General features: G+C 31.3%; 1 protein-coding gene and 4 non-coding genes across 5 annotated transcripts; all 5 read right to left on the bottom strand.

Annotated features, from left to right (window-relative positions):
• Positions 1-3,336: 3,336 nt before the first annotated feature.
• LOC131615411 (small nucleolar RNA Z155) lies at positions 3,337-3,412 on the bottom strand. The gene has a single exon (XR_009287825.1). It is a non-coding gene; the product is annotated as a small nucleolar RNA Z155 (small nucleolar RNA).
• Positions 3,413-3,527: 115 nt separating this feature from the next.
• Positions 3,528-3,610, bottom strand: LOC131615410 (small nucleolar RNA R41). The gene has a single exon (XR_009287824.1). It is a non-coding gene; the product is annotated as a small nucleolar RNA R41 (small nucleolar RNA).
• A 198-nt stretch (positions 3,611-3,808) lies between these two features.
• Positions 3,809-3,902, bottom strand: LOC131615409 (small nucleolar RNA R41). The gene has a single exon (XR_009287823.1). It is a non-coding gene; the product is annotated as a small nucleolar RNA R41 (small nucleolar RNA).
• An 11,884-nt stretch (positions 3,903-15,786) lies between these two features.
• On the bottom strand, positions 15,787-15,880 carry LOC131615408 (small nucleolar RNA R41). Its single transcript, XR_009287822.1, has one exon. It is a non-coding gene; the product is annotated as a small nucleolar RNA R41 (small nucleolar RNA).
• Positions 15,881-16,436: 556 nt separating this feature from the next.
• Positions 16,437-19,010, bottom strand: LOC131612992 (zinc finger protein GAI-ASSOCIATED FACTOR 1-like). Its single transcript, XM_058884721.1, has 3 exons — positions 18,664-19,010; positions 17,782-18,178; positions 16,437-17,493 (listed from the first exon to the last, which is right to left on the bottom strand). The coding sequence occupies exons 1-3, from the start codon at positions 18,833-18,835 to the stop codon at positions 16,563-16,565; spliced, it is 1,500 nt and encodes a 499-aa protein (XP_058740704.1). The 5' UTR covers positions 18,836-19,010; the 3' UTR covers positions 16,437-16,562.
• Between the last annotated feature and the right edge of the window lie 4,594 nt (positions 19,011-23,604).

Raw genomic sequence — 23,604 nt, 5'->3', positions numbered from 1 at the left:
GAGAAACAATATTGCATGTAATAAGATCACTGACTAAGAGATGGCTAGTATTAATGAGCTTTGTCCTGCTATGCAAATTGACATCCTTGAGTATCTAGACTTAAACCAACTTTCCATAATTCAATGTCATGATATTCTGTTGGACATTGTATTCCTCAGGCATCCAAAACAATTGAGAGCAACAACTTCCTGCAACATTATGCCTAACTTTTGTGGTAGACCAAGATTATCTCATTGTTAATCCAAGAGACAAAACTTGTTTCTAAAGAAAAAACATTCTCCATTAATACTATCTCCATCAGACTTGGCCAATAATTTTATTCATAAATTCACCATAATTATATATTTAACTGAGCTCTAGAGAAAACTTTGTTGACTTGAGAGTTCTCTAATTCAGTGGCTGCTAACTCTTTTAGAATCTGTCTCATTTTCTGGAGTTCCAATGTGCTGAGATGATGTTCCAACGTCTGTTTGGACATTAGTCCCTTTCTCAACGATGGAACCAATGAATTTGGTTATGGAGTTAACATGCATAAATTCTTCTATCACCAGAGTAAATCAGAAATATCCCCTGATATCTTTGAAGGAGTTGATAAAGATCTTTGATATTTTCTTCGCTATAAATCATCTAGGTCATTTTAGAAAAATCACCAACAACCACATAGACATGCCTCTTTCCACCAAGACTTTTACCTTTATTAGATCCATAATATGAAGTTTTAGAACTTTGGAAGCTGTCTGATGTTGCAACTTCTGGAGTGACATCTAGACTTCATCTTCCTTGAACTTCAAGCACATGAATGAACAAGTAGTTCCTTGTGGTACACACAAATAGTAACTGTCTTTGGACTTAACTTCCTCATCATACTTCACATATCTCGTTAGTGACCAAACATTCTTTATTAATGAAACTTAGCTCTAGACCTTGATCACATAATTGGCTTATGTTTATCACATTAGTCATCCTTTAGCAAGAAGAACATCATCAAGACTAGGAAATCTCGTTCCATCCAGTTTCCTAATCAAGTTAACTACACTTCTAGCATTATCACCAAAGTAACATGGAATATCGAGTGATACTTAAAGTCCACCAAAAACACCTTTACTCTAGTCATGTGAACAACCAATGTCAGAGAAAATATACCAATCTTCTTTTGCTAAAAACTCTAAGATAAATAAGAGTAATAAGATAATTAGCACCTTCCTTGCATTTTATCCACTGATGGGTCAACCTTAGGCTGAGTCTTACCTTTAGGATGGCCATACAACTTTAAACAAAGTGGCCTAATATGATACTCCATCCGTCCCAAATTATAAGAGAAATTGACTTTTTAGATTCATTGAATAATTAATGTATCTGGTCTGCATATAGACCAGATACATTAATTATTCAATGAATCAAAAAAGAGAATTTCTCTTATAATTTGGGACAGAGGGAGTAAACTTTTACCACAAAAGTCATATTTCTAGTGCAAGCACCTACCATTTGCTTGAGAATTCTGATGTCTGGCACAATGTTAAGATATTTTGTTTGACATCATTAACTCATCTTTGCCTTTTGATGGAAAAAACTTTATTTAAAGTCATGAAAATTAAATCCTATCCCTTTTAGGTTTCCCGTCATCTTCCAATCTTGAAGAATCTCACAAATATACTCGAACCAATTGTTCACCATCCTCACAGTCTTGATCATGATTCTAAGTTTGGAGGTAAAAAAGGTCACCTCATCTGGCAGGTTAAAGATAGTATACAAGCAATCTTCCTTTTCATCATGTAGTTGAGAAATAGTTACCTTTTATTTTTCTTCATGGTGACATACTTCTTCACTTTGAAAAAATGTTTAGTCACAAGAATGAGTTTCTTTGTACTTAAGAGTGGGGAAACTTCCAAACTTTTAGGTCACCATCAATTAGGGGTGTTCGCGGTGCGGTTTGGGCGGTTTTGACGAAAAAAATCATCCGAACCGCAAGAGAAAAAATAGTGCGGTTTGGTTTGGTTCGGTTGCCTTTTAAAAAAAATCCGAACCAAACCAAACCAAACTAATGCGGCTCGATTCGGTTCGGTTGGTTCGGTTTTTTACAAATATTTTATTGAGCCATACATACACATATAGATGACAACATAATTTTGTATTTAGACATTCATACACTATCAAATAACAACAAAACTCGTCATATTTTGACAACAATTTTCCATTTAATATGTAAAAATTAAATTAGACAAAAGTGAAATATTAAACATAAAATAATAGCATAAAATAATATAAAAATTATTATAATGAAACAAAAAATAGAAGAGACGAAAGATTAGTGAAGGTGGAAAAAGAAAAAAAAGTGTTGAGAGATTAGAGAAGAAGTTGTGCGATAAAAACAAAACTGAAATACGGAACATTTACATAAAAATGAGAAGGTGAAAAAGAAAGAATATAAGAGAGTAGAGATTATAGAAGAAGAGGGAAGATGTATGTGGCAAAGAAGGTGAGATAATATTATTAGAGATTTGAGAAGATCGGGACTGAAATTATTTGTGTAAGGATGAGACAATTGTTCGTAATCATAAGGCTTAATATATAATAGGTTTAAGTTTGGGTTGGATGTGAGTTAAGTAAAATTTAGGTTGTAACATGCGGTTTGATTCGATTTAAAAAATACAAACCGCAAACCGAACCGAACCGTGCGGTTTTGTTAAAAAATGACCCAAACTAATCCGTACCATCAATTGAAGGAATGCAGGAATGTCTTGTGTTAAATTTTTGCCTTTGGGCTTTTGTGTTAGATTTTTGCTAAGGGTTTTAAGCCAGCTAAAAAAGTTTGTATCTGAGACAATTAAGTCTTGCATAAATTTAACAAAGAATTTTTAATAAAAATTTTCTATAAATTTAACAAAGATTATTATATAAAAATATTCTATAATTTTAAAAAAGAGTATTAATTAAATTGAAATTTTAAGATTTTAGATTTAAAATTAAACACATTTGTTAAAATTATCTTACTTTTAATTTATATATAAATAACAAATGAAAAGAATACTTAGTTTTTTAATAATTAAAATTTTTGAATTATTTCTATCTACAATATCAATAATGCACAATAATAGCTATTTATTCATTCAAGCTTTTATAAAAAAATTCAAAATAAAATATTTTTATTAATTGTTTACTGAAAAGCATAAATAAAATATTGCACAGCTATATCATCTACAATTTTCAAAATGTAAACTCGGTAATTTATTTAACGTGAATTATCTAAGCTAAAAAAAAAGAGAAAATTAAAAAAAACAAACTGAGAAAAGCATCACATAAACAAATATAGAGAAAATTTAAATTCATGAAAGAGTTATTGATCAGATAATTGTAGTCTGAAATTTGTCAATCGTCATGATAAATTCGGATCGGTATATCATCAACTCAATGGCTCTTTCAATTCATCATTTTATCAAAACAATTATAAAAACTTTTAATAATATGAATAGTATAGAAACGAAAACACAAAAAATTCAATCAGATTACTCAAATCTGCAATCATAATTGAAGGCTCAGAGGATCCATTGAAATTTTTTTAATCACGAATTTTTATTCCTTCATAAAATAGCTAATCATCATTGCCTTCAAACTAAAACTTACAGAAAGAAAAACTCACTAGAGTTTTGCAGAAAATGAAAAAAAAATTAGATATCAACTTCATCAATACACTTCTAACAACTTTTAGAAAAATAAATAGCATAGAAAAATCGAAAACCTAGCAAATTCAATCCAATTATACAAATCTACAATAAAGAACAATGAATCGAACAAAACGCATATCATAGTTGAAGGCTCAGAAGGATCCATTGGTAATTTTGTAATCACAAAGGAATTCTTATTCCTTCATAAAATAGGTAGTTGTAAACATCATTTCCTTCAAAATAAAACACATAGAACAAAAAACGATAAGAAACTTTTGCAGAAAATGAAGAAAAATATTACGGGAAACAAAGGCGTAGAGAGAACGACTGAGGCGATTTAAAACGAATAAATAATGGAGACAGAATTTCAGCGGTATAAATAGTGGTGAAAGAATTAGGTCTAGGGCTTGAACCATGGGCACAATGACAGAACTACCCTTGTATTTTGAACGGGTGAGCCTCTTACATCTTATGGGCCACAATTTTCTAGAGAGACTTTATATTGTAGGCCCAATTACTGTATTTGAATGACCAAGTCTAATCTAATAAATTAACTAACTCATACTCATTTATTTTATTTTATTTTTTTAAATACTAATACTAAGATATTCTAATTTTCCGTAAACAGTTAAATTAGAATATATAACCTTTCATGTCATTGCAAGCACTATATTAAATATTGGATTCACATATAATGGTGAAAATAATTTAATGTGTAGTTATTTTTCATATAGTAAAGAGAATAATTATTGTGTTTTTATTGTATATTGTTAAGAGTAAATTATTAGAATGGATAATTAACTCTTTAATTGTTAGTTGCATTCTTTTTTATTAAAGTTGTATTATGAATCTTTTAAATTTCGGTCTTTAAGCTTTGAGGTTTTTTCAGAAGTTGGTGATGGTTAGTCTTTGGAGTAAAATCTATAATATAAGAAAATTAATGGTTGTGGAAAAGTCCAAAATACCCTTATTTGATTTTTTGCCACCACATGAAATGTGTGATTTTTTGGTTTTTGTACCATAAAGTTCTTAATTTTATTATTAAAATAATACAACTCTTATATTTTATCAAACTTATCAAATCTCTCTCTATTCTCTATTTTTTTTCTCTTTTATCACTTTCTCACTTCTTTCTTCCAAAAAAAATCTCAATCTATCTATAATATAAGAAGATTAATGTTGTGGAAAAGTCCAAAATACCCTTATTTGATTTTTTGCCACCACATTAAAATTGTGGTTTTTTGGTATTTGAACCATAAAGTTCTTAATTTTATTATTAAAATAATACAACTCTTATATTTTATCAAACTTATCAAATTTATCTTTATTCTCTATTTTTTTTTCTCTTCCATCTCTTTCTCACTTCTTTCTTCCAAAAAAAATCTACCAATCTATCTATAATATAAGAAAATTAATGGTTGTGGAAAAGTCTAAAATACCCTTATTTGATTTTTTGCTACCACATTAAAATTGTGGTTTTTTGGTCTTTGTACCCTAAAATTCTTAATTTTATTATTAAAATAATACAACTCTTATATTTTATCAAACTTATCAAATCTCTCTCTATTCTCTATTTTTTCTCTTTCATCACTTTCTTCTTTCTTCCAAAAAAAAATCTATAAATCTATTATTGATATACATTTTTTTAAATACGAAAAGTGGTATTTATGATCGAAATATTTTTTAGTAAAAAATGATATACGGGAAAAATTTATTATTGATCTAAATATTTTTATATACGAAAATTTAATATTGATCCAAATATTTTTGTAAATGATACCTAAATAAAAATAATATTTCTATACGGAAAAAAACTATTATCTACGAAAAATGGTATTTATGATCCAAATACTTTTTATTTAAAAAGGATATTGGGAAAAAATCTATTATTGATCTAAATATTTTTATATACGAAATTTACTATTGATCCAAATATTTTTGTAAATGATACCTAAACAAAAATGAAGTTTGTATACATGAAAAAAATCTATTATTAAACTAAATATTTTTATATGCGAAAAATGTTATTTATGATCCAAATATTTTTTATTCAAAAATGGAATAGGCCAACAAAATGTATTATTGATCTAAATATTTTTATATACGAAAATTTGATATTGATCCAAATATTCTTGTAAATGACACCTAAACAAAAATAATTTTTGTATATGAAAAAAAACCAATTATTTACGAAAAATGGTATTTAAGATCCAAATATTTTTATTCCAAAATGATATACGGGAAAATAATCTAATATTGATCTAAATATTTTTATATACGAAATTTACTATTGATTCAAATATTTTTGTAAATGATACCTAAACAAAAATGAGGTATGTATACGGGAAAAAAAATCTGTTATTGATCTAAATATTTTTATATACGAGAAATAGTATTTATGATCAAATATTTTTGATCCAAAAATGGTATAAGGTAAAAAATCTATTATTGATCTGAATATTTTTTATACGAAAATTTAATATTGATCCAAATATTTTTGTAAATGATACCCAAATAAAAATAATATTTGTATTATTATTTACGAAAAATATTATTTATGATCCAAATATTTTTTATTCAAAAATGGTATATGAGAAAAAATCTATTATTGATGTAAATATTTTTATATACGAAATTTACTATTGAACCAAATATTTTTGTAAATGATACCTAAACAAAAATGAAGTCTGTATCCGTGAAAAAATATATTATTGATCTAAATATTTGTATATACGAGAAATTATATTTATGATAAAATATTTTTGATCAAAAATGGTATACGGAAAAAATATATTATTGATTTAAATATTTTAATATACGAAAATTTAATATTGATCCAAATATTTTTGTAAATGATACCTAAACAAAAATAATATTTGTATACGGAAAAAAATTCTATTATTTACGAAAAATGGTATTTATGACCCAAATATTTTTTATTTAAAAATGATATACGGGAAAAAATTTATTATTGATCTAAATATTTTTATATACAAAATTTACATAGATCTAAATATTTTTTGTAAATGATACCTAAACAAAAATGAAGTTTGTATATGGGAAAAAAATCTATTATTAATTTAAATATTTTTATATACGAGAAATTATATTTATGATTAAATATTTTTAATCCAAAAATGGTATACGGGAAAAACCTATTATTGATCTAATTATTTGTATATATGAAATAATCAATTATTTATCGAATTTTTTTTCTTTATTAACATTTTTATTTAAAATAAATGATGTATCCAAATTCGCATAACCGAACAGAACCCGTGTGTATGCACAGGTTTTTTACTAGATTATCTAAATTTTATTTAAAAAATTATGTTATAAAATCTACTCTCATATTTCAATCTATTTTGTGATAAAGTGAAACGATTGGGTAGAAATATTATTTGAATGTTTACTTTTAATGCTAAACAAACATTTAAACTCTTGAAAATTAAAACAAACTTCATCCGTCATATAATATGTGGCATCTTTTTTATTTTTATTTATTTTAAATTATTTATTTTTTTACAATAATAATATAATATTTATTATTTCTTTTCACTAATTTATCTTTATTTATTATATTTTAATCATATAACTATTTTACTATCTATTATTATTAATAAGAGCATCTGAGTAAATAGTATTTATTTTATCATTTAAATAAACATAATTTATTATTATTTTAAAAAATGCAAAAATTTTAAAAATGACGTTGATTGTGAAATGGAGTGAGCAGGAAAAAAACACTTGAATGACTTCATATGAATATTGACGCAACATAAATATCCTAAGGTGACACTTTAAAATGATACTTTGATATTCTCATGTATTTTTTTTTTTGGAATTCTCCTATATTGAAATTTGTTTAGGATGTATGGAATTCTTATATCTGTCACAATAATTTGTGTATTTTATTATACAAATATTCATTAATATTATTGTCTTTGATGTCATGTAAGGTGGCTATAATTAGGAGTATAATCGAATTGGTTTGGGCTGGTTTTTGATTTAAAAAAATTCGAACCGATGATATTTTTATCGGTTTGGTTTGGTTTGATTTTCAACATTTTTTAAAAATAGAATCGAACCAAACTATTCAGTTTGGTTCGTTTTGGTTTGATTTGGATGATCGGTTTACAATGTTTATTTTTTAAAACATTATATTCATCAGTATATTCTCTGCTATCGTGTTTTTTGGTGTATTTTATGCTATCATTTTGCAAAATATTACATTTCATGTCATTTATTTCATGCTCTATTTTTTCAAACAAATTAAAGTTTCTCTTAATCTATATGAAACAGTCACATGATTTCCATTGCATCATGAAATAAGTTCACTATCTAATATAAAAGTTAACACTTGACATAAGATTGTTGGAAAGAGATTTCAAAGCTTAACAAATAGAACACAATAAAACCCACATCAATTAACATGTTTCACACCTTAAACAGACATCAAAACTATTTTGTAATAAGATTAGAAGAAATTTTGTTGAAGAAGAAGAAGAAACAAGAAAGGTGAAAATAAATATATAAATGTTAACGAAGAGAACTTGAACACGAAGAAGAAAGCCATAACATATCAAAATGATGGTAATGAGAGGAACAATGGTTGTGGATTGCACGAGCAACAGTTCAGTGAAAACTTGTTTTTTGTGACTTATGGTTTCTACTTTCTATGTTTTAGAGTTTGGTTCTAGTTGCGTGTTTTGTTGAAAGGAATAAAGTGTAAACAAAGATGGATAATGGTTGGATTGATAAAAAAATTGAGCTTAATTATGGGTGGAATACAATATTTATAACGTCATTATTTCCATAGGTTCGGGTCATCGTTTGGCGGATTCTAATGGGATTGTTGGTTTAATTGGATATTTTAATCCGCTTACAATCCTAGCTACAACTGAGGATATCGAATTTGTTATAATTATTGTAAATAAATGGGGCCTCATAATTCATTACTATATAAAACACCTTTCACAATAGTTGAAAAATAGATACCACTATGTTTGACCAACCGCTGTAAGATAATGAGTGGTTGTATGTATGATGTTTTCCACCACGGATGTGTGACCGTTGTGTAAAGTAGGTAGCGGGCTATATGTCATAATGATTATAGTAAACAACTATTGTGAAATATATCTAAAGGTCTGGAGTTCGAAACTCAGTGATTGTTTGTGATCTTATTGGTTGATCAGAACCAGAGGTGGGCTAGAGACGCCTTACACAATGGTGGTGGTGAGGAGGATGAGGTGTACCTGCAAGGCACTCTCATGATGAAGTAAGTAGGAGCACAAATACGTTTGAATGTTTCTAGGTTTTGAAATTGTGTTACCTAACCCTCTCAAATGAAAGGGTTTTTATATTGCCCTAGCGCCTGGCCTTTAGTCCATGTTTTGGTCTGAATTATGGATTTAAACCTAAAACGCGTGACCGCTAGGATTTTAAGAGACTATTTAGGAATGTGAGAGGATGTCAGAAGCTAGTCTTTGGTCGCGATATACATACTTCTAGGCGGTAAAGGTGCCCAACTAGTAGAGGGCCACTTGTCCTTGATTGAGGAGCAAAGCGAATATCTTGCTGCTGGCAGAGATGGAGGTCTAGCTGAGATAGTGATGGTCAGCTCTCCTCAGGCCAGAGAAAGGTGTGTCCTTAACAGAGGGATATGAGGAAAATGACTTCCTTTGCGTCTTTTCACCAAAATATTGAGAGATTTTATTAGGAAAGACTCATAAACTCCCTTATACAAGCAAATTGTGTTTGACCTTCAACCAAAATATTATATGACGATAGATATGGGCATTTGCGTCTTTTCACCAAAATATTGATGAGAGTGAAGTGGCCAAACTTCACTCTCAACTGCGGATTGAAGCGGTTAGTCTCATTTCCATAAGCACGGCCTTGTAGCGGTTAGTCACCAAGTTTTGAAAAATATGAGCTCAATTTGGTTTGACATGATAACCAAATAATTTGAGATTTTAACTAGACTCTCAAACCTAGGAAGCTTTTACTATTGGCTAATCTTAAACCAATCCTGGTTTTACAGGCTAACCAAGAACCAGAGGAATATTTTTGTAACTACTAATCTCCAACCAATCTTGGTTTTAACTAGCTAACCAAGATCTAAAGGTAGATTTTAAAATTGGTAAATCTTCAACCTAGATAGGAACTGATCACATAATTCCCAACCAAAAATAATTCCTAATTGAACAGTATTCAACCAAGGTATATAAAACATTTCTTAGGTGAATTTTACAATTCTAATATTCTAGAATTACAAAAATAACCTCACTCTCAAAGAGACTTTCCTTACAAAAGCATTTGGCTATAACATCTAGTGAGAGAAAGTAAAATAAAACTTAGAGAGAAAGAGAGGAGGTAGAGTCAAAACACGTTTATGGACAATTTGAAATGAGAAAAGAGGTCTCTATTTATAAGGAAGATTTGTGCCTCAAACAAAATTCTCATTTAATGAAAGGAGGTGTCTGTTTATCGATTAGTTTTAAAAAAATCAATTATATGTTTCCAAAATGGAAGTTTATAATATGTTACTGTTGCACATCATTAAGGAGTTGTCTAAATTATTTGGGTTTAAGTTTGAATTGATCAAATCATTTATACCAATGTCCCAATCAATTACATTACTCAAATATTTCCCTTTAGCCATTTCCATAGCTCCCAAGTCATTTGGTACAACTCTAGGACATATTTGAAAAAGTTTTCTCTTGATAAAATATATTTAAAAAGGTTTTAGTGTGTGTGCACTTATAGCGATATACTTTTATGGAAAAGCCCTTTTACATTTTACATAAGATCACTCATTTACTAACTTAGGAGATTAACTCCTTCTACAAGCCTTTTGCTATATATTATCTTCTGTGTTGGCATGACTTGAGTTCTCTTTAGGATTTAGATAGATGAATTTTGTTTTCCTTCCTTTAATAGTCAAGTTCATCAAGCCATATAACTTAGATTTGTATCTTTAACCGCTAAAGCACTATGCTTGACTTATCATCAGTTATCTTTATGTTTGTACTTATGATTGATCTTATAGATGCCTTTACATTTGTCATCATCAAAAGACGATGTCTTGGTTAAAAGTATATTACTTGCAAAACAAGATTCCACATTCTCTCCCTTTTTGATGATGACAACGCATCTTTTAGGGGAGGTGGTAAAAGTATACCCTCAGGAGAGGGTATATTTCTCCCCCTTTGTCAAAATTAAACAGACGTGTAAAGATGCAATGCGAGAATTCAATATGCAAAATAATGACAATTTAGACATTTAAAAGAAAGCATGCATCACACTCATATTATTATTGAATTTCAAAGTAAAACAGTAAATTTGCGAAAGATAAAATACATTAAGGAAAATAGCAAAGTAAAAAGTTGAATGTAAAAATGGAAGACTAAATATCCTTTTCCCTTAACTTTTAAAAGTGTCAATATCTAAGAATTGAACCCAGGCTATGGAGATAGCATAACTAAGACTAAAACACTTAGCTACATCACATTTGTTGCTATGTTTTACAAATTGGAAATATATATCAACATTCTTTACCTGAAACATATATTTAAATGTCAATATTTGTCTCCAATATTTAAAAGTTCATGGATTTATTTATAAATTTAAAATTAGTTTAGTGATCCAACTACAACTTTATTTTTTTAAAAATGAAAATCAATTTAATTAATTCTATTCTCATTTAAAATTTAAAATAAATATTTATAAATAGAATAATAATAAATAATCCATTATCTTCTTCTTGAAAAATACTTGCATGAGCACAAACATACAAATATAACAGGTGGCTATACAAACAGCCAATCACAATTGTTTATTAATTAAAAATAAAAATTATTTTTTCTCTCTCCTACTCAATTACAAACACCCCATGAATCCAATTAAAAAAGAAATTAAATTTTAAATAAATTAATTTTTTTTCTTTTTTTATTGGTTGCTCCTAACACTCATGATTTATGTTTGTATCCATGCAAGTTTTTCTCCTTCTTTAGCATTTATCTTCACCCCTCTATGAATCATTTGCGTTTTTAGTCAATTTAAACTAAACAATTGATATTCATCATGTTTCAATACTCCAAAAATGTTGTCCACTAAGAACAAACCAGAATTAAACATTCTGCTACGGTTATCATGTGAATCATACACAGTGACAACTTCCCAGTAGCTTCAACATTCTGCTACGTGCCTCCAGAACTTTCCTTATCTAATATAGTAATTTACATCGTTGTCCATAACAAAATAACGCAAGTCCTCATAATTTGCTTCTAGATTTTCCACTACTAACTAACCTCAACAGTTTCCTCAATTCTTTGCTCTAACCATAATTTTCTTCTTGTTTATGGATTTTGAATTCTTATATTTGATGCAAATGGGTAATTGGATGGTACTGCTGAAAAATGGCGTTGGGAGAAGAAGTAAAACATCATACACAACTTCAACAGTATCAAAGATGAAAGCATATGTTCCACCAGCTTCTAATTACGACTAGTAATTACTTTTGATTTATGGTTATATTTTCAATTTAAGATTAGTAATTACTTTTGATTTATAGTTATATTAAAATTTGGATATGAAAAGAGATGATAAATTTTTGAATTTTAATGATGAAATTAATTTTCTTGATATGGATGGGATGATGAAGTTAATTTTTTTAAAAAGAAATTAATATAAATGATTTTGACAACATGTTTGATAAAAATACTTGAAGATATGAGACTAAAAACCTTATATTTGGTGATTTTTGCATATGTTAAATAACTGCATACTAAAAAACTGAAATTCAATATAGGGACTAAAAAACTGCATATGTTACCGATTGTTAGTTGGTCCAGTGGTGATTGGCGCTGCACTTGGTTGGGAGAATCACGGTTCGATCCCCCGCAACTGCGATCGGGAGGGGGATGGAATCATTTGATGCCAGAACTTGCCTCCGAACTGGACTAAATCGGTGCTATAAAGAAAAAAAGAAGAAGATATTTAGCCAAAATAGAACTCGCCTCCGAACTGGACTAAATCGGTGCTATAAAGAAAAAAAAGAAGATATTTAGCCAAAATATAATCCAGACAACTTAATTCATCTCATTGTCATCCTCACTAGAAACTACGGGAGAGATGAAATTTTTTTAGCCATTTTATCGATGAGCATGTTGATTTTTGCATTTATTTTTATTTGCTAATCATGGATTTCATTGTAAGGATTTAACAGTGGAGTATTTCTTTTCTCTCTGACTCTACCAAAGGATAATCGTTGTAGTGTAGGATTTTTACGATGAGCTCAGCATAATATATGGTGTTGTTCTTTCTTTTGCATTCTAGCATATGAGTGAGTACAACATCTTCCTAATTCTCTAGAACTTGGTTTTCCAAGAACTAGATGACTAGTATGTTTGATTTTAGGACACTACTATAGTTTCCTTTCCTTGGAAATAAGACGTAGTTCACGTTGTAGTGGATTAACCTAACGTTTGGATGAAGGAGTCCAACACTGAAAGGAAATGATATGGTGGTGGCATGATCACTAAGAAGAGTGTGATCAAGAGTATCAAAGTTAAATTATTTACCTTCAAGATCTATTTGACCATAGTCTTGCTCTATGAAAGTGAGTTTGTAGATTGTGGCAAAGTCTTCAAGGGATAAAGTGAAGGGATGTTTCCTAACTTTAGAGTTGATGATTACATTAGTGTAGGAAAGATTTGCATAAAATATTTTTACAAACTCTAGGTATCTCTCTTGAATTTTCTCAAAAATGAATTCTTTCAGCTCTGCAACAGTGAAGACTTTTATGAAAGATCAATTTTTAAAAAGCTCTTTATCTAGATAACGGGTGGAGAAAATTTCCCTATGGGAGTAAAAGAGGTTAAACTTGGTTTCTTGGGCTTGTGTGGAGAAATCTTGGGAGAAGTATGGGGAAGAAGGTTGGGAGGAACGGTTGGATGGTGATGATGAGAGAATATAATGTTTATATGCAATAGCAAGTAAGAAAATGGTGTAATGGAAAGTTACCTCTTCAAAGTTTTTCGTTGCAAGTGTCTGTTACAACATTTAACCTTCCGACTATTCTTTGAGGGGATCTCCAACATTCATATTTTTTAATTTCATCCTACTTGGTGTTTGTTGGGTCTTGTGTTAGATTTTTGCTATTATGTACCGCCCATTTGTCTTTGTTTGCACCTTTAGCTATGCAACTTAACACAAATGCTCATTTTAGAGATTAAAAAGAATTTTGTTCAAGTGAGCAAAATAACTAAAATATATAAAATAATTATTCCAAGGGGTTAATTAGATTTTCCTGATCATTTCAACTTTAGTTTTTTTTATCAAGAAATTTCCTAATAAATATTTTTCCATGAAGGAACAACAACTTAAGATGTGTCCTCCACACATCGTTGGACGGAGAGTTGGTAAAATTATCTTATGGTGATATGCAGTAGTGTAGCTTTTGTTTAGAACTTTTAAGCCAACCAAAAGAGTTTGAAACCTTGAAAACATGTCTTCAAATGTCTTCAATAGTTTCATCATCCTCAATTTTGAAGTAAGGATGAGACAAGTGACAGCAACAATGGTACAATAGTAGAATCTCATGGAAGTGGAAGGGATATCAGCATCTTTGTCTTTTTAGGAACATTTGATTTTTCCACTTTTAAAGTTGTACTATTCATAAATATTTTTCAATCATTTATATTTCAATCATTGGCTTCATATAGATTATGAAATTTGAAGCTAGATGGGAGTTCATAGCGTGTGTTCAAAATTTGGTGAAAAGAGACTTTAGAGTCTCGAGGTTTCAAAGGCTTGACCATTGTATAGACACATGTTCATATTTTAACCCTAATTTGTTGAAGTTTCAGACTCCCTTTCAACAATGTTCAGACTCTGCTATCCTTTAGACAACAAAAGGAAGGCTAACTTTAACCCTTGTATAAGAAAGCGCAAGAAATGGTTGATATCAAGTGTGAGCAAGTCCTAATTCTCCTATTCTGATAATGATTATCTTCATCATTCAATTTATTTAGAACTTGTTTTTCTTTTGAATTTCGCACTCATTTTCCACCTACTAAAAAAGAGTATCTTCATCCATTCGATTTATTGAGATTCCAGGTCCATTTCAACTTCAAAGGTTTAGTAAAGTTCCATCCTTTTCAACTTATATAACCAACTTCCATCTTTTTCAACTTAAATAACCAAATCCAATCTTTTTCAAATTAAATAACCAAATCTCATCTTTTTCAAACTTAAATAACCAAATCTCATATTTTTCAACTTCAAAGGTTCAAGCAGTAGATTCCATTTTATTCAAATTCACGTTCAGGGTGTGCTAAATTTTTATTTTTAAAAATAATTTTTCAGAACTAGAAACGATTATTTGTTTCTATTCTAATTCTAATTCAGTTGGTTTTTTAATTGAACTATTTTTGTTGATGTATGAAGAGAGAAAACTGTTGTCCAAAACAACCTCGCCGGAGTTTGTAACAAACATATGCAAGATCCCATGATGGTTTACTGAAAAACATTATTAAAATATTGCACAGCTATGTCTTCTGCGATTTACAAAATATGAACTCGGCAATTTACTAACCGTGAAAAGCATCACATAGACGAATATAGAGAAAATCTAAATTCATGAAAGAGTAATTGATCAGATAATTGTAGTCTGAATATTTCTATCGTCATGATAAATTCGGATCGGTATATCATCAACTCAACGACTCTTTCAATTCAACTTATCAAAACGCTTATAACAACTTCAAACAATATAAATAGTATATTAACAAAAACGCAGAAAATTCAATCAGATTACTCAAATCTGCAATCATAGTTGAAGGCTCAGTGGATCCATTGAAAATTTTCCAATCACAAACGAATTTTTATTCTTTCATAAAATATGTAATCATCATTGCCTTCAAACTAAAATTCACAAAATTAAAAATCAACAGAATTTTTGCAGAAAATAAAGAAAAAAATTACACAATCAACTGCATCGATACACTTCTAACAACTTTTTAAAAAATAGTGTAGAAAAATCGAAAACCTAGCAAATTCAATCCAATTATACAAATCTACAATAAAGAACAATGAATTGAACAAAACGCAAAACATAGTTGAAGGCTCAGAAGGATCCATTGGTAATTTTGTAATCACAAAGGAATTTTTATTCCTTCATAAAATAGGTAGTTGTAAGCATCATTGCCTTCAAACTAAAACACACAGCAATAAAAAATTAAAATAATTTCTGCATAAAATGAAGAAAAAATTACGATGAATAGAGACGGAGAAACAACGAATGAGGCGATTCAAACTCAATGACTAGTAGTGACAGAATTCAGCTGTATAAATAGGGGTGATTTAATTAGGTCTAGGGTTGGAGCCGCGGCCGCAATGACGGAACTACCCTCCCGTTTTGAATGGGTAAGCCTCTTACATCTTATGGGCCACAATTTCTGTAGAGGGACTTTGTTGGCCCATTTACTGAATTGAAGAACCAGTCTGATCTAAATCTAATAAACTAACAAACTAACACATACTCATTAATTTTATTTTATTTATTTATTTATAAAAAAATATTACTCCTATAAATATAACACTACATAAATAATTGATAAAATCATATAAACTTAGTACTAATTCAACCACAAAAAAATTTGTTGTTAAAACTCTTTTTAAATGATTTTAATTATTAGTATAATCTGAATGAATTTAAGCGTCTATTTTATTTATTTATTTATATTGAAGACACAATTCAACATCGTTATTTTGTTTACGTTTAAAGTCATTTATTTAAAACACATGATAAATAATTGATAGTAGTATATGAAATTAGTACACAATTAACTAGAGAACATTGTTATTACAACACCTGAATTTTTTTTCATCACAACTCAATCATCCCAAATTGATTTCTCCATAGGTGAATCCTGATGTGGAAGATGATGATTATGATGATGATGGAAATCATTCATAATTTCCAACCTATGTTGTTGTGGTTCATGCAGACTTGAATTTGAACCTCCAATTCCCAAGAAATCATGCACTCTTGCCACATCACTAACCTCTTGTGCCACATTTTTCATCAATCCTTGGCCAAACATTCCCATGTCATTAGCATTATTATCAAACAGTAATGAAATTTCTTGCTGTTCTTTTTGAAACAGTTGGTTGGTAAATGCTCCACCACCACTAACACCAGCCATGTTAGATAAATCATTGTGGTGTAGTAGTGGATTGAATTGTTCATAAGAGGGTTGATTTTGATTTTGGTTATGCTGCATCATGATGGAACCAGAAACATGATCATGATTAGGACTAATCATACTACTAACAAAGCTTTTCTGCATCATGGAAGAGTTAACACTATTGCTTGCAGTAGCACCCATCTGTGCTGCTTTTTGTAACAAAGCCGTAGCCGACATTTGAACCGAGCCAGAAATTAGTCCTCCGATTTTGCTATCGTTGAAGTAATTGTAGCTATTGGAACTTGAACTGAGTTGAAGAGATGAAGAAGAGGGAGGTAAGGTTTTCGGACCACCGAAAAGCGCACCTGCACTTGTTGAAAACATGCCACCACATGCATTGGTTGCATTGGTTGATCTGAATTGTATTGGAACATGTTCTTGAGTTGGCGATTTCAGCGAGTCGTTGATTAATTCCGATGAAATGCTGGAAATAGTTTTTAGTGGCATAGTAGAGATTGGATCATGCATTTGATTTTGTAAGTTTGGTGGCATGCCACTAGTTAATCCTTGGTTCACTCTGTGGTTTTCTTCAGTTAATGCATCACAGAAAGCTCTATGAGTTATAAAACTGTCTCTCCTGCATTATGCAGAAGAAAAGTTCAATTAGCAACGGACTAATCTAAGAGACCGATCTTATCGTCTACTATCAGAGGGCCATTTAAAATCAGAACAAAATTCTGTATGGAATGGCCTAACACAGAAATTGTTAGCACCTAACAGAATTCGAACCTGAGAACTTAAAAGAAGCACGCTCTCAGGGCACAGGCCTTCACCAACAGGACAACCCCAGGGGATTCACATCATATTTGTATTAAGAAACAGACACAAAAATAAGGGACAAATACGAATGCTAGGGTAGTGTTACCTAGAAAATATGGTTCCACAATCACATTTGTATTCCCTTGTGCCACAAGTTTTCTGATGTGCTTTCCAATCAGATTGAACAGCATATCTTTTAGAGCACTTATCACATTTCCATTTCTTCTCACCGTGTTTGCGGCTATAATGTTTTTTGATACCAGTAAGGTCGCCTAACGCGCGAGCGGGGTTATGGTGGACACACGAAGATTCGGGACACACATACACCTTTTTCTTCACTTCTGTGCTTGTTCTCTGCCTAAGTTTCCATGGAAGATTGTGACCTCTACGGTGTAACTGAAGATTTTGATCTCTTTGGAAGCCTTTGTTGCATATCTCACACACAAATCTATTTGTCGCCATTAATGTTGTTGGTGATAAAGCTACAACTTCAGCACTCGGATCTAATCAAAATACATCCATTAATATAAGAACTTTGGCATATATAACAATAATATGGTAGAAATTTATAGACTATATAGGATTATACGAAGCTCAGCTGTCTTCGAACATGTTTGAATTTGAATTAACTTATTTGAACTTATATACTCGCACAATCAATTGCGAGATTGTTTGAAAGAGTTTATGTAAATAGCTCATGACATGTCCATCAATAGTTTTCAGCTTATTTCTACAAGCTCTTCAAGATAGTTTATAAAAACAATTTATAGCTTATGAAAACAAGTTATAGCCTATTCCTATGTCAAAATAGTTTGACTTAAATTTCTCTTTTGTTAGTAAGAAAAAATAGTTTATATACATAAGCACTTTAATCTTTAAGCTGGCAACTACATATAAGAATTATCATTTTAATGCAAAATTCAACTTTCAAAAGCGATTATAGTTTTGTAACAAAGTTCTGCAGAAAAAATTGAAGTTGAGTATTTGCCTGGTGTGCCAGGAAGATTTCTTTTCTTCTTGGCTTGTTGTTGATTACTGGAACCATTGCTATTAGAAGCAGCAGATGGTCCTGAACTTGAATCATTGAGATTATTTAGAACCTGTTCTTCACCATTGTTTCCTGAGGAGAAGCTTCCTTCATCACCTGAAATATTTGACATTTTCAATGTAAATTAATTGAAACAAATATAGAAGCTTCTTTTCTTGTTATTGATGGTGGACCACACTAAAAGCTATGATTGATGTTTGGTTTTTTTGTGTAGTCTAAACAAGAATCCACTTTCTCTCTATAGAGGAATTAGAAAGATATTGCTGCCATGAAAACAATATTGGAAGCTGGTCTCCTTTGGCTTTATATAAATATATATGATGTTCATTATTAGATATTTATGATAAAGTTTATACAAATAAGTATTGCTACTTTTTTTAATGATAAAATAAACCCTCTTAAAAATTACATCCATTAATTTATGAGACTAAACATTATTTATACCGGAGTCTTTTGAATTTTTGTAAAAGATTCATTGTTTCTCCGATGTTTGACCACTTTACTCAGTTAAATCTATGCAAACATATTTCCATCATACTCAATAACAATACGCTAACCAATCGTTAGTTGGTCTAGTGGTGATTGGCGCTAGACTTGGTAGGGAGAACCACATGCCAGAACTGTCCCCCGAACCGGACTAAACCGATGGTGATAAACCAAAAAATTCGATCCCCGCAACTAGGATCAGGAGGGAAAAAATAACTAAACCGGTGGTGATAAACCAAAAAATTCGATCCCCGCAACTAGGATCAGGAGGAAAAAAATAACAATACGCTAACGACTGACATAAATGTCGGTAATTAACTAATTAATTAAAATTCAAGTCATTATTAAAACAACTAATATAGGTAAATGCCCCAAACTTTTTGGTATAGATTATTGTAATATTAATGTGTAATATTATTGTAATATTCTTGCATTCCCATTATAGACAAAATTAATTTCTACTTTCCCCTCTTTTAGGAAGAAAATAAATAAAGGCTCAATTGTTAGCTTTGTCAATTCTATCAGCAAGTTTGTTTCATTTATTTATATTTATCTCTCTTATTTTTCTTCCTAAAATAACTATAAGGTTGAAATGAAACATGGCAATCAAGTATCTTCACATAGATAATGACAAATTAGCAGCAACTAATTAGTTTATAATGACATAAAAGAGTGTTGCTGGCGAGTTAACCAAGATTTATTCTAGTTCTAGCTTACTATAAGAGTAACGACAATAACTAAGACTAAGAGCACCCTATGATCACTCAATATTCCATTGTTTAAACTAATGTATGACATTAGAAGAGAAAATAATTTGCTATAGTCCTCGATTTTCTCAAGGTATAAGTTAAATTTAAATTTGAGTAAGAATACTCTTTCTTAATCTTATTGAAATAAATGACATACCATCCTTGCAATATGCGTAATTCAATTTAATAGAATAAGATAAGATTGTGTGGAAAAATTTTCAACATAAGAAAAGAAGATTGTATGGAAAGGACTCTCAAGTAATGTTCTTTAGGTTTTTTTAATGAATAATTTAATTTGTTGACGATAATACCTTAAATGATGAAAAATATATATTTTGAAATTTCATAAATAAAAAATTAGTAAAAGTAATAAAGAGATCCGCAGAAGGCATCAGAAACATAGGCAGGAGGTTTGGCGGAGGTGGACGGTGGTTGGAAGCGGTGAAAGACTGCGACTGATAGTGATTGTTGAGAGTGTCAGATGGCGGGGTTGGAGCCACACGACACCAGTCCAGCAGCCAGGACTCGACTCGACGGCGGCTCGACGTAGCTCCGACGGGAGGGAGGGAGGCAACAGCGGCTCGAGTTTTCAGTCATCCTGTTTGGTTTTCTCAACTCGTGTGTTTTGGACTTCTTTGTTTCGGCAAGTGGATTTGTTCATTAATGAGTTTTTTTGGCTTGTTATGGATCTATTAGGTTCCAATAGTTATAAATATGTATCTCTGACATTTTGGTCTTTGCAACCTTCAGAACTTTAAAACTGAAGCCAGAGTGAAGAGTTTGAGAATCCTTTTGATAATTCTAAATAGGTAAGGATAAATTCATAAGTGTGTGTTCTGGAAATTTGGAATAACCTAGAAAATATCTAAGGGGGATTGAGAAACACTTATAAATACCTTGGACTTATGTGATTCATATATATAGTTGGAGAGATGAGGAGACACTTGTTGAAAAAGCTATTTTTCTGTCATATCTATTGGTGTAACCGGTTACAGGATATGGTGTAACCAGTTACGAGCCCGATAAACAGAGACAATGGCATTTTGGTTATGTTGTAATCGGTTACGCTATTTGCGGTAACCGGTTACCACTGCAACTGTCAGTTTTTGTGTTTCAGTTTTAAGTGTGTTTAGCTTTCCCAATCATTTGTAACTTATTGTATATAAAGGGTTCAATGCTCCCAATCGTTGTTAATGTCAATTTCTATTCTCACCATCAATTACTCTCTCTCTCTCTCTCTCTCTCTCTCAATTTTCTTAACTTCATCTTCTTCAAATAAACCTAATTCTCCATTAATTCACCTTAATAAGTTTTGTATATTCTAACATTTGGCATCAAGAGCCTGGTTTTGATTCAATTCCGCTGCAACAATGAGTATCGTTTCCAACGATCGAATTCCCACCAACCTACTGATTCTTGATTCGAAGAATTATGAAAAGTGGGCCAAACAAATGAAAGTTGTATTTGGGTATCAAGAAGTCATTGTTGGTGCAACAATCGGGGGAAGGTCGAGTGATGAGCATTCTTATTTTGTGGGACTTTTCTTTGAGCAACACACCTTTGTATAAGACACACCACTTGTCCACCTAAAACCTTAAGGTGATATGTGAGTGGGTTCTCCCACTTATAAATGCTCAAGTCACCATATTCCTATCAAATGTGGGACTATTTCCCCATACTCACACTTGTTATATTCTTAACATTCCCCCTAAAGTGTGAGTCCACAATGCTCACCCTCAATTGGAAGCTCTCTCATCCACATACACTTATACCGCAGTTGAATCTCTTCAACGGGACATTATTACCCATATGCGGGACGCTTACCCACGATTCCATGTGGAGATATTTTTGATACAAGTAAGCCTGTCCTTTTCTCGAACCAAAGGCCCATGATATCATTTGTTGGTGCAACACACCTTTGTGGGAGACACACCACTTGTCCACCTAAAACCTTAAGGTGATTGGGTTCTCCCACCTATAAATGCTCAAGTCACTACATTCCTATTCAAGGTGAGACTATTTCCCCACACTCACACTTGTTTTATTCTCAACAGTTCTCGAGGTCGTCAACAATGGAGTTACACCACTTGGGGATGAAGCCATAACTTCACATCAGACTACATTCAAGTAAGAAAAGAAGAAGGATTACAAGACATTCTTCTCGATTAATTCTTGTGTTAATAGCGATAACTTCGAAAAGGTCGGCAATTGCGAGTCGACAAAGCAAGCTTTGAATATTTTGGAGAAAGCTTATGGAGGGGCTGCTAAGGCTAAGGTGGTGAAGTTACAAACTCACAAAAGGCAATTCGAGTTAACACAAATGGAAGAGAAGGAAACGATCAATGATTAGGTGACGCGTATTACACGTTTGGTGAATCAAATTAAGGCATGTGGAGATACCATTATAGAGCAAAATATTGTGTCGAAGATTTTGCGTTCTTTAACGTCAAAATTCGACAATATTGTAGTGGCTATCTAAGAATCGAAGGATCTTACGATGTTAAACAAGGACGAGCTTCAAAATTCACTCGAGGCGCATGAACAAAGAATGGACGAGAGAGGAAACATTAAGGCAAAGGCATAGATAACTTTGCAAGCTCATTTCAACGAGAAGAGTAAAAGATCGAAAGGAAAATGGGCTTCCAAAGGGAAGCAAATTTCTCAGACTTTGGGTGGAGGTGATCCATAAAATTTGAAGGTTTCGATGGGGAAAAAAGGTGAGAGTAGCAACTCCAACATATATGGTGATCGAGGCAACACGAGAGGCGGAAAACCAAGGGATAAAAGTAAAATTAAGTGTTGGAAATGTCAAAATTTTGGACATTTCTCAAATGAATATGGTGCAAAACAGAGGGATTCCCAAGAGGATGAAGCTAAGGTTACTAGGCAAGAGGTAGATGATGAAGATACGCTCTTAGTGATGATTACCGAGGAGTTTCATGGAAGGACAAAAGTGTTGGACAATAGTTGCAAGTTGCGGGATAACAGGTGCGACAATTTGAAAAATGGGGCAGAAATGCATTCACTACAAAACATAATGATATCAGTGCGAGATGGAGTTCAAAGAAACGATGAATGGTACTTGGACTCCGGTTGTTCAACGCATATTACGGCTAGAAAGGATTGGTTTGTGCAAATCAATCAAGTCACGAAAAGTAGAGTTAAATTCGGGGATGATACCACTTTTGCAGCCGAAGGTGTCTGTGATGTCTTGATCAAGAAGAAGAATGGTGGACATTCTATGATCAAATATGTGTTATATATTCCAGGTATTAAGTGTAACCTCTTGAGTATTGGACGATTGCTTGAGAAGGGTTACAAAATCGCTTGGAAGACAAGATTTTATGCATTGTGGATGCTAGCGGGAGTGTTGATCCTTAAGGCTCCTATGGATTCCAATAGTACTTTTAAAGTGTAGTTGAAAGTATTGGAGCATATGTGCTTAGCTATAGCGGCAAGTCGAGAGGAGTGGTTATGACACTACCGTCTTGGACATTTGAATTTTCGTGATCTCAAAGCGTTGCAACAAAATAGTATGGTTACCGGTCTGCCACACATTAATATTCCAGTTTAGTTGTGTGAAGAATGTGTGGAGGGAAAGCAACACAAGGGGAGTTTGATCAAGGATGTGGGTCATAGGACCAAA

Source organism: Vicia villosa, linkage group LG6, assembly GCF_029867415.1.
Source record: "Vicia villosa cultivar HV-30 ecotype Madison, WI linkage group LG6, Vvil1.0, whole genome shotgun sequence".
Lineage (NCBI taxonomy): Eukaryota > Viridiplantae > Streptophyta > Magnoliopsida > Fabales > Fabaceae > Vicia > Vicia villosa.
The sequence above is the reverse complement of the archived record's forward strand: the minus strand, read 5'-3'. Positions and strand labels throughout refer to the sequence as shown.